The 12105-nt window shown below is 42.7% G+C and overlaps 1 protein-coding gene across 2 annotated transcripts in view; it reads left to right on the top strand.

Moving 5' to 3' along the window:
• LOC149865102 (sodium channel protein type 5 subunit alpha-like) overlaps positions 1 to 12105 on the top strand; it is a 67830-nt gene that overhangs the window by 33784 nt on the left and 21941 nt on the right. For both annotated transcript variants that reach the window (XM_090049945.1, XM_090049944.1), the window contains 6 exons: positions 1738 to 1976; positions 2288 to 2479; positions 6021 to 6374; positions 9407 to 9853; positions 10571 to 10714; positions 10979 to 11099. In XM_090049945.1, coding sequence (XP_089906071.1) covers positions 1738 to 1976; positions 2288 to 2479; positions 6021 to 6374; positions 9407 to 9853; positions 10571 to 10714; positions 10979 to 11099 — 1497 coding nt within the window. The remainder of the gene's footprint in view (positions 1 to 1737; positions 1977 to 2287; positions 2480 to 6020; positions 6375 to 9406; positions 9854 to 10570; positions 10715 to 10978; positions 11100 to 12105) is intronic.

Below are 12105 nucleotides of genomic sequence, written 5' to 3'. Positions count from 1 at the left end.
GATCCTGACTTGAAACTGTGAAGTCCAAGATCAAAATTCTGAGCACTCGCATTGGAAACTGAAGTCAAAGAGAGCGGTGGCAACAAGTCTGATGTTTTCCGCGTCAAATGTTTTTGACATATTTCCGTATAATAGCGCATCACATTATTGTGGTGATTAGATGTTCCTTTGTTACCTTTCATCCCGCCGATTTTTTGTCCAGCAAGTTAGTAGTATGGCTGGAAATCCCTTCTGTCTTTCTTCCCTTTTATATCCAACAACAGTTCATAGGAGTTGTCTTTACAAGTGCTCCGGGGTGGGTGGGTGGGGGGGGTTATTTTAATTAGAGGTGCTCCCAAGAGCCACCCTAATTAAAATGCCTGTAGTGTCTCATGTATTTAGCATCCTGCACGTCAAAATGGTGGCGGGGTGCTTTAACTAAAGCTCATTCAATGATCTTTAATAGAAGTGCCCCCACTGCCACTTTGAATTGCAGGGACGCTGATACACGTGACACCAAGGCTGCTAGAGCAGTCTCATTAGAACGGTGCAGTGGATTCAATGAAACAAGTCTGCTTGGTCTGCTCAATTGAGCAAACTCAATTAATCGAACCGGCCTGGCATGTTCCAGTTAGAACGCGTCAGAGCAGGTGTCGGGCACATGTATAGGTGCCCAAGCACACTTTTGTGCACCATATTTTACTTGTATATTTTTCTTCTCATTGTGTCCTGTCTTCAACTGTTTTTAAAAGCTGGTTTTCCTCTTATAATAGGGAAAATCTTTTAGATCTATATTTATTCATTTATTTTTTATGTTTCCAGCAAGGAGAAACACAGTAGAATACTTTAAAAAGCTGTTGTCTTCTCTGAATGTCTGATGCTGCCAAAAATGTTCATGCATTCCAAAATAAAGTGGCCCGGAGAGGGAGGAAAATGAAGGGAGCGAGAGGGCAGGCAGGACTCCAAAAGTGTATGACCAACTTATTGTATGACATATAGTCATAGCTCAAGGGAAATGCAGCCTTACACGGCAGAGGTCAATAACCCACAGCCTCTGGGCCAGATTCAGCCCACCAGGTGAATGGATACAGCCTCAGATTTGGCAGCAAATCAGCAGTGCAAGGTTGGGGAGCAGCCAGGTCAGAAGCGGCTGCCTATCTTCCGACCTAGCTCCATTACAGCTTTCTTGCTCCACCAAAAGGGGACCTGTGCAGTGCTGTGTTAGGGCCAGCTATAAAATCCTGTGGAAAAAAATATAGGATGAGGAGAAATACAGAGCTATTGCTACTCTTACAGGATTATGGTCAAAATAAATGTGTATAGCATTAAGATACCACAGTGAAGAAAAGTCCAAGAAGAATTGAATAATTCTGTCTTCACAGCAGGATTTGAACACTATTGAGTTAATGTGGATGTTGAACAGGTGTGTGTGTCTCAGGTAAGTAAGGGCCTGAACTCGAGCTCATTGAATTTAACTCATTTCAGTGGGTTCAAAGCAGGCCTCATCTAAGGAAAAGTTACTGATCCTGCGAACATGTTTAAAATGAGCAGCAGGCTGAGGGACTGCTTTCTGTAGAAATTGTGTGGTGAGGCTGAAAAAGGATCAAGAAGACTTCCTACTTGCTTTGGAAGTGATAGAATTGTGTTTTGGTTTGGGGTTTTTCCTCTGTATGCGTTAATGAGTCAAGATGTGGTTTTTTTGCCAAATAAGTCAGTAATAGTTATTTGGTTATTGCTTTCTTTTCTTTGTTCTTTTAGAACTTGAAGAATCACAACGGAAATGTCCTCCCTGCTTGAGCAAGTTTGCTTTAAAGTATCTTATTTGGGACTGTTGCCCACTGTGGTTGCAAATCAAAAAAAGAGTGTCTTTTTTTATAATGGATCCATTTATTGACCTCTCTATCACTCTCTGTATTGTGCTGAATACTATCTTCATGGCACTGGAGCATCATAACATGTCAAAAGACTTTAACCACATGCTAAAAATAGGCAATCAGGTAAATGAATTCTGCTATTCATGATATTCTGTATCAAGGATTAATTTATGGATGTTTCTACCCAGGATACAAACAATGATTGGTCATAACCATTTTAACTATTCATTTCTAGGTTATAAGATTTCCAAAAACTTTTGGTTTATAGTTATACCGTTTAGATTGCAAAAGAAACAATGAATTATGTAAAGTTGTGTTTCAAGTAGGGTATGCTGTAAGACTTCATTGATTACTCTGACTACATTACTATATTTATGGGAAGGGAGCTGAAAAAGAAGAGATACTGAGATTACCTTACTATTTCTTTGTCACAGATCTTTACTGGAATTTTTACTGCAGAAATGATCTTGAAAATCATTTCTCTAGATCCCTACTATTATTTTCAACAGCGCTGGAATATTTTTGATAGTTTAATTGTAACCCTCAGCTTAATTGAACTGGCTTTACCAAGAGGCAAAGACAAAAAGAAAGGAGGAACTTTTTCTGTTTTACGCTCCTTCAGACTGGTAATGTTTCATTCTTATTTAATTGCATAAAATGTAATGTCATAAATATATTTGAAAGGATTTATGTGACCACATTCAGTGCAAGGAAAATTGATTTCTACCCTCTCAGTTCTAGGAATGGGAAATATATTTTTTCCAATATCAACTTTTAGATATGAAAGTTTTACTCAAACTTGTGTAGCAGTTGTATTTTACTTGCAAATGATTAAAAGTCTATAGGGAAAAAGAGGTAAAGGAAACAGGCAATGTAAAACTGTAGTGAAAACTAAAGTTTAAAATAAAAGCACGAGAATAAAGACAGAAAATCTGTGAAAGAAAAAGCAAAGCAAGAGAAGGAGAAAGCTCTTAAAAATAAATGTTATGCATACATGAAGATGTGTATATTTATATATTTGTGCTACTCTGGATTTTAGGAAGGAGTTAGGCTTATCTGTTTGCACACTATTTCATACTTTAACTAGAAACTCATCTCTCAAAAGTGAACAACCTTGGGGGGAAAGCATGCTTTAATTTAAAGGGAGAAAAAAGGTTTGAACACCTTTATATTTGTTTCTTCCTTTGTACTGCAAGTGCTGTTGCAGCTTTGTCACTTACACCTCCTCTTTGTAGAAATGCTTTTGATCAATTAGGTTTTCCCCAAGCCTTCCCCAAATTCTAAGCTCTAGTCTCCAAGAGAGAGAAAAATCAAAGGTCCCCACAAGCTTGGACAGCTCATTAGATTAGTATGGCCAAGGCCTTCCACTTCCAGAGCAAAGGGCACACAAGAGAGTTATGTGGCTACTATCATGTCTAGCTCCCCTCGTCTCCCCAGCCCAAATATCAACCACCTGTTTTCAGTTGGGTTAACTTAGGAAAGCCTTCATTTGTGAGTCTGGAGCAAGGATCACTCCCCAATTCTCAATCCAGAGGGAGAAACTTTAACTACTTTGAGTCCATGCCTTTCAAACTCTAAGAGTGAGGAGCTATTCTAGCACTTGTTTTCGAAGACTTGTACTCACCTGTTCCCGATTTCTAAACGCATTGTACTCTGGTTATAGTAGATTCTTCACAGAATGAGAGGGTTTTGTTCCTTTCCAACACAGCAAAAAGAGCTAGTCATTTAGGTAGTTATAGGCTTTAGAGCAGGGGTGGGCAAAATGCAGCCCATGGGCCAGATCCAGCCCTTCAACTGACTGGATCTGGACCACAGCTGCCCCTGTGGTGCTCAGAGACAGCCTGCACCATGCCCCTGCCTGCGCCTGCAGGCCCAGGTCCTGGCTAGAGGGGCAGGTAGGTGGGGGTGGGCGGAGCTTCAGTTGAGCGGCTCCTTCCCCAGCACGTGGGGTTCCCACTCCAGCCTGGGCTGCTCGTCGTGCCAGGCAGGTGGAGTGGTTGGGAGGCAGCAAGGAGCTGGAGCCTCTTGCACAGGAGCTGCCTGGTTTGAAGCTTCCTCCCCCCCATTCAAGCAGTCCAGCATGAGCATGAGCAAGAGCAAGAGGAGGAACTGCTGCTGGGGAGGGAAAGGGAGGGGAGCAGAGCAGCACCTGGCCAGCTGCAGCCACACCAGGAGCAGCCCTGCTAGAAGCTGCGCAATGGCCGAGGCTAGGGCTAGGCTGATGGGCAGGAGCACAATGCAGGTTGCCCCAGATGGGAGTGGATGTGGCTTGGCCCCCTGCAAAATGCCGTAGGGGCAGCTGCAGACCACACTGCCTAAGCGAGCCCTGCTGCACCCGCACCTGTCCCTCCCTGCACCTTCCCCTCCCTCCACCTTCTCCTTCCTCCTTCTACCCCAGCTGGCTCCCAAAACCTAGCACCCAGGCAGCTCCCCCACCTCCCCCCCATACACACCTACCCCATCACCTCCAGAGGGCAGGGGCATGGCTTGGCTCAACCCAGGCCCTGGCCCTGAACCGTCACTGCCCCCTTGCTCCAAAAACTGCTCTCTGCCTGCCCAAAACCCCACATGGGGTATTGTGAGTTGTTGTTTGGTGGGGGGGCACTGACCCAGCCTGCTACAGCTCATCAAAATGCGTTATGTGGCCCACCAGCCTGAATAATCCCTCACCTGTGCTTTAGACCTTTAGTTATTCCAAACTGAAAGTTGCCAGAAGTACAAATTTCAAATATGGTGAACTGGTATAACAACTACAAATAGGAGAACAAGATTTATGGGGCCGGTGGGGGGGGGAAGGGAAGGGGGTACAGACTTTCAGGGAGTTAGTGGGGGGTTAGATTGAATTAAAAATGGCCACCCAATCTAACGTAGTTCATGCTGGTTAGGTGGATCTAAGTGAAAACTGTACAGAAGTTCTAGGAGGGATTGATTGTTCTAAAAATGACCGACCCAATCTATGTTAACCCTACCTCTTAGATCAGGTTGGCCATTTTTAGACTGATATAACTTTCCTAAATTTCTGTATGGTTTCCAGCACAGCTCCAGGGTTGGGTAAACCCAGCTGCCAGCCCCAGTCACAGGGCTGTGCTTTTCCTACCCACCGCACTGACACTGAGTTATTTTCAGTCCTTTAATCCCCTCCCCAATCCCTTCCCCAAAATCTCATCCGACAAGCCACTCCTAGTGCCATTTTATCAGTGTTCATGGATGGCAGAAACTAAGGAAGTAAGTCCCAGTGGGGGAGGGGCTTGAGGGATGGGGGTGTAGGTTTTCTGGGGATGGGGTCAAGTAGCTAAAAGTAGCCCCTGGCCCCCCCGTAAGTCCCCGTGAGGACCCCATGGTCCCCCACTAAACTCTTCTGGACCCCACCAACTCCCTGCATCTACTCCCCTGATCCCCCTGCAGATCCCCACTACCCCCAGAGCCCCCTGCAGATGCCATCTGCACCCCTGATTCCCCCCCAGTTGCTCTTGCAAATCCTGCCTAGCACTTCAATCCCCTCTGCAGACTCCACAACCCTCTGAATCCCCCTGCTCCCCCATGTGGATGCTGCTTTCCCCCTCATCCCTCCCATGGATCCTGTTTGTCCCCTCTTCCCCCCCTTTCCCCCTGAGGACTCTGCCTGCTCCCCCAATCCCCCCACAGACTCCCCAATTTCCCTGAGCCTGCTAGCCCACCTGAAACAAAAAGTTTCACAGCAACTCAGGAAAAATGTAAGCTGCTAGTATGCTGTTCTCCAAGATTATTTCCTGAGAAATCCAAAATCCATGTTGGTAATAAATTATTTCTAGTGCAGTTGCATCCATTTTACTTGGTAATAAAAAATTACTAGTGAAGTAGTCTAGATTTTATGATGGCAGTGCTCAGAGACACCAATCAGGACAGGGGCCTCAATGAACTAAAATTTTTATTAATATAGATAAATGATAGTCACTGACAGAGAGGGCAAAAGACACAAACAGGCAGTGAATGTGGTGTATAAGAGGGGTTTAACATATATGCATATAGGTATGGCTTTATTGTGTTGATAGACTTTGACTTCAAATTGTTATACCTTTTACAATGTTTCAATAGTATAAACATCTGTACCACATTTCCAGTTATTTTTAAACAGCGGGAATATCTTATCTTCCTTTATCTAATATTATGTTTTGTGTTGTTATACAGCTGAGGGTCTTCAAACTGGCAAAGTCCTGGCCAACTTTAAATACTCTCATTAAAATCATTGGCAACTCCGTTGGTGCCCTGGGGAACCTCACCTTGGTTCTGGCAATCATAGTCTTTATTTTTGCTGTAGTAGGAATGCAACTTTTTGGGAAAAACTACAAGGAGTACTGCTCGCTAATAAGTAAGGACTGCCAACCACGTTGGCATATGTGTGATTTTTTCCACTCATTTCTTATTGTATTCCGGATTCTGTGTGGAGAATGGATTGAAACCATGTGGGACTGCATGGTGGTGGCTGGAGAACCAATGTGCCTTTGTGTCTTCTTGTTGGTCATGGTGATAGGAAACCTAGTGGTAAGATTCCCATATTTTTCTCTTTCTATTGCATGAACAGTATTTCAAATATTCACTTGTCTTTCTAGCAGTGATGATAAATCTCCCACAAGCAGAAGTATCTAGATATACTCTAGAAAACCCGTTTGTGTTTATGCATTTAGAACTGATATTCAGATTTTAAAGTAAAACTCTTTCAATAGCGTGTCACTTAAATTTGTAAGCCTCTGTCTCCTCTCCATCCTTCCATCCTGTTACTATTTAGGCATAATTTTAAACTTATTTGTATAACTGTGGGGCTACTTTTCTAGGCAGTGGACAAAGCTGAGATGTTTCACATCCACTGCTCACCCTGCAAAGGCCATCAGCTAATCATAAAAGAAAGGTTGCACAAGGACTTGCTTCTGGAGAATCCATGTTGGGTGTCCCTGGTCAGCTTGTCATCCTGTTTAGTGACAGACACTGCACAAATGCTGGCTAGAAAAAAGTAGTGCCAGCCTCCAAAGACTTTACCACCTATTGTAGGTATAAGGCCAGGGCCAAAAGATGGAGAGAACACAAGGAGACAGTCAGCATGACAGGTCTCAACACACCAGCTACTGTCTGTTAGGTATATTCTAAGTGTATGTACCTTAATGTTTGCTCAAGCCCCTGTTGGCCTGTGACCCTATCGCTCCAGAGTCCCATTAAATTTGAGAATCCTCCTTCTGGCTCCTGTACATTTTCCAGGATTTGTTACACCACTTTTGGAGACAGGATATTGTGCTAGATGGACCATTGTTCTGACCCAGTATGTCTGATGGTTGGGGTGGTGTTGTAACCGTATTGGTCCAGGAAATCTGCTAGAAGCAAGGTGGTGATATTTTTTTATTGAGCCACCTGTATAGCTGGGAGAGATGTTAGACAAGCTTTCAGACTCAGAGTGCCCTTCTTTAGGCCACCCAGGATGGCCCTTCTTACCTGCTAATAGTATAGTCGGGACTTATCTAATTCACAGTGGCTGCTTCCAGATTTTGCAGTCCCAGAGCACCATCATACTTCTGATTGGCTGAGGGGCTCTGGAAGTCCTGCCCCTCCCCAAAGATTGACATGTGGCCATCTGCCAATCTCTGGGGAGGGGAGGGGCGGGACTTCCAGGATCAAATGGCCATCTCTCAGTCTCTAAGGAGGGGCAGGATTTCTGAGGCCCCTTGACCAATCAGAGGTCTGCTGTGTCCTGCCATGAACACCCCCCCCCCCCCAGTGCTTCCATTTTTGCAATGTTCTTCCCTCCCCTCCCTCCACTTGCTGGCTGTCTTTGTGCTTTTTCGTGGTCCCAGCACTTTTTCATAGAAGTGAAACTGGGATTTTTCATGGGGGGGGTCCTACTAATTTCATGATTTTCACAGAAATCAAGAAATCACAAATTTGGTAAGTCCCTAAGTATACAAGGTTTGCAGATATTTACAGGAAGGAAAGCACCAAGTGTCCATTGAAAATTTAACAAAATACCAAAGAAGGCTGGCATCAGGGAGCAATCATGGGCAGCAAGATGGGGATTGACTAAGCAGGGTGGGAATTGACTATAAAGGGTCTTGAAAATGAAGAAAGTAACTTTTGCTTGATGCAAGAGAGAGTGTCTCCACAAAGCAAATGAGGGATAATTGCAGCATGTGTCAGAGTATCCAAACTAGGTCCAGTCTACAAGCTCGGGTACTGTGTGTGGTTACGTTGCTGCAGCACTGAGGTCAGCTTCTAAGTAAATATGTAGTGTCCTTTGTGGGTTGGTATGGTCAGCCCTGAAGCCCATGCTGCTAGTTTCACTGCTGCTGGTATCTTAGTTTCAGAGATTATAGCTTTCTTGGCCTGTCTACCCATGTTGCAATGCTATCACCCAGTTGTAGCGTCAGTATAACTAGGGAAGGAGAAGCTTGTGGGAAGCCAAAAGGATTCCAAGAGAGAGGTGACAAGATCAAAGAAAATGATTATTGCAGCAGCCTTCTGGATACCTACAGGCATAGAGCCTAGAACTGCTGGGGCCTTAGGGACTGACTGTATGGTAGTATCAGCGTGCCCCCGCAAAGATGTACCTAAGCTTGCCTGACTCACCCAGTCCTGCTTGCACACTCTAAACCCAGCAATACACCAGTGAAGCATAAGACCTAATTTGCAGCATGCTTGAAAGCAGCCACTGGGGATGGCCCTGGAGGGGTCTTGTGAGTATAATTTCAAGCATGTGAGCAGGAACTGTTAGGGTGAGGCATGCCAAATGGTATCCTGTGTGGAGCACACTGATGCCACAGGGTAGACATTGCTCTGCGTAGGAAGTCCACTTGGGAGCAGACTGAAGGCAGCACCATGCAGAGATATTCTGGTTCTGCACATCCTAACTCCAGAACTAGGGGCAGAACGGTGCTAATGCTGCTATAGTGCTTCCATTTCCAAGTTAGCTCAGGTATCTCATCATGATGCTATCTCACTCTGTTTAGACTCCTGTGCATGAGCTGTCATGCTGGTAACTAGCTTTGGGTATCTGCATGGCACTGGAGGCCTGATATGATGTGCTAAATTTCTTGAAAGATCAAATGTTATGATATAATTTTAACACACAAACTCAAAAGATATATATTTTTTTGTAAATTATGAGACTATTGGGCTTGCAGAGAGTAAATGCTGGAAGTTTGGGGAAGATGCAGTATGACCCTCTTACCTAAGAGAGAGGCTGAATTCATGCTTGATGAGCAATATTCAGTTTAACCTCAGCTATATAGAAATGACCACAAAATTCTCAATATATATATATAATCTTTTGTTATAAAAGGCATTTGGGTTAAATTTTGAGATGTTCATTTGCTTTGAAGAAAAGGTCACTGCTTTTGTTTAGGATCATGGAAACATATTTTTATTGGTGTCAGGCTGCATCAAAAATAACTTGCTAAAAAAAATGATCATTTCCTGTTGTCTTGTTAGCACCTTACAAACAAATTGTTTAGAAAGTAATTTTAATCCTCAGGCCTCGTGTTTACATCTCCAGTCGATCACCACAGCTTTCTTTTCACTTCAATTATTTTCAGGTTCTCAACCTGTTCATTGCATTGCTGCTGAACTCCTTCAGTGCCACCAACCTGCAGATGACAGAAGATGACAGAGAGACCAATAACCTCCGGATTGCGGTGGCTCGGATCCACCGGGCAGTTTATTTGGTAAAATTTGCAATGTGGAATTGTTGCTGTGGAAAACTCTGGCATGCAAAAAAAACACTCAAAAAGAAAATGGAATTGACTTCCCAGAACATGTGTGTGGTGACTGTGGATGAAAGGAAAAATTGTGTGGAAAATAACAGAAATCATGGGACTGAGAGAAATGAGGACCAGTGCTCGCTTAGCATGTTCGAAGACTTTATCACTAACCCTAATGTATTTATCTGTGTCCCTATGGCGGAGGCAGAGAAGATTAGCGAGGATTATGAAGAACACGATGATAAATACAGTATATGCACAGAAACAGAATACAATAAACAGGTAAGAAGCCTAGTCAGGGATACTATGTTTGATATGAGAGAGCTCTTAGGAATCAAACATAACATGATCCATCTGAAGGAAGACAGAAAAGTCCATCCAGGAAAAAGAGTGGAAATCTTTAAAGTGCCAGATTCTTATCACTTGGAAAATATATATCGAGTTCGGTTGTCTAAGTGAGAGACTATATATTGCTGGGCTTGAGACAAGAATTCATGAGTGAAATTAGGTGATTTATATTATGCAAGCTTTTTTCCTAGATGATCATGGTGGTCCCTTCTGACCTTGAAATCTCTGTTTAGTCTTAGCTACCTGGCAGAGGAAGATACTTAGTTCCCAAATAAAGTATATTGCTTCAGGGGCTCAAAGTATGAAATTTTAACAAGGACTCCCTCTTTCTCAGACAAGATAGAAGGGTTAAAATTAAACCTCTCTTTCACACTTACACTATTACATATAAAATCCATTTCCTTTAGGTTTCTCTGAATTGTTGCAATTCACTTCTGACTATGGAGTCTTGACTGGCTTTCACTCTAAAATCTCCCCTTCCAGTTCTGAATCCTGTTACATAGCTGTACTTAATTCCTCACTTCGACCTGATGTTGAACTGCAAGTTCCTTAATTTATTTTACAGTTACCGAGGAGAATTTTCCCCAACTTCTCTCTATAAAAATAGAGTGACTGTCAATTAGAAAATCTATTTCAGATTATCTCCAACAGGAAAACCACCTGAGACAGAGGGGAGAGCACTATAAAAGCCCAGCAGGTTGGAGTAAAGGATCTGAGGGTTCCTGTGACGACTTAAGTGAGTTTTCCATAGGTAGACAATGGAAAGCTGAATCACCATCACTAGAACAAAAAGAGGTAATACACTTAATTATCTAACATGAAGCTTTCAACTGTGGTCAGTCTCTGTTGTATATTTGTTACAGGGTTTTTTTTAATTTAACAAAGACCACAAATCAAGAAATAATGTATTTTAATTTTGTATTTAATGCACACACATTTTCTATGTATTTTGTGTTAATAGCTCTCTCACTGTATAACTAGTCACCAAGGTACTTATTCAGTTTATTTTAAAGGACAATGGCTGCATAAGAACAAATTAATATATCCTTTCTGTTGCAGTCTGATGTTTTCAGCTCCTCTGAAGCCAGCACAGTAGATCTGACTGATCCAGATGAGATTCTGAAACAGATCCCTGAATTGTGTGAAAACTTAAAGGAACCAAGTAATTGTTTTCCAGATGGTAAGGATCTGCTCATTGCACTACAAAGACTATGGGAGAACAAGTCCAGAATCACCTGTTTTCTTAGTTAATGCACAGACACAGGTCAATGAACACCTCTCTACTTTCAGAATAGTTATTAAATGAATGCTTAACTAGGTGTTGGCTTTGACCTGTGAGTCCCTAAATGGCCAGAGCTCTACATGGCAATGGGACTGACTTTTTCCTTATGTTCCATTATGATCCCTAAGAGCAGCAAAGAACAACCTCCTGCAAATGCCACCTGTGCCCCAAGGTCATTTGGTGAGAACACTTGGGAGGCCATTCTCAGCACTACCTCCTCAGCTCTGAAATCCCTTCCCCTGATGGTCCCTCAGAGCCCAAGCCCAGTTATGTTTCAGAAGCCTTGTCAAACCTTTGTACTTGGGCCGGCCTTCAGCAATTAAGTTATAGGGCATTGCCTAGTGAGTTTGCTGTAGTGGAGGGGTTCTCAAACTGTGGTACACATACCCTTGGGGGTGCACAAGAGAAATTGTGTAATGGTAGATTTAATTTTCATTATAATAATAATTGGAATTTAAGGGTTTAAGTATAAAATGTATGCTGGTAAGGGTACATTGGTATTCTGGCACATCTGGAAGGGGGTACACAATAAGAAAAAGTTTGGGAACCTCTGCTCTAATTCATATTATATTTTAATATTTTTATCCTTCTTTATAATCTATCTGGTTTTATTGTAAGCCACCCTGAAACTCTTTTTGGGAGGGAGGCATGTAAGGCTAATAAAATAAATAAGGATAAAAACCCTTACGTTTTTCATACGCATCTGTGTAATTGGCAAAATAAATGCAAAATACATACAGAAATTAGTCACCATTGGTTGAGTTTTTCTAGGACAATAAACCTGGAAACCCACTCTTAGCTTCACACATTTTTCTTTTGTATTTGTTCTTGATACATGTTAAAATTTCCACAGCTTGCTCCTAACCAAAGCTAACATTAACAAAAATGTTGTCATTTTCATTAG

This window comes from Crocodylus siamensis, chromosome 5 (assembly GCF_052110815.1).
Source record: "Crocodylus siamensis isolate JL-2025a chromosome 5, ASM5211081v1, whole genome shotgun sequence".
NCBI lineage: Eukaryota > Metazoa > Chordata > Crocodylia > Crocodylidae > Crocodylus > Crocodylus siamensis.
Note: the sequence above shows the minus strand (reverse complement) of the source record. Positions and strands in the feature narration are given on the sequence as shown.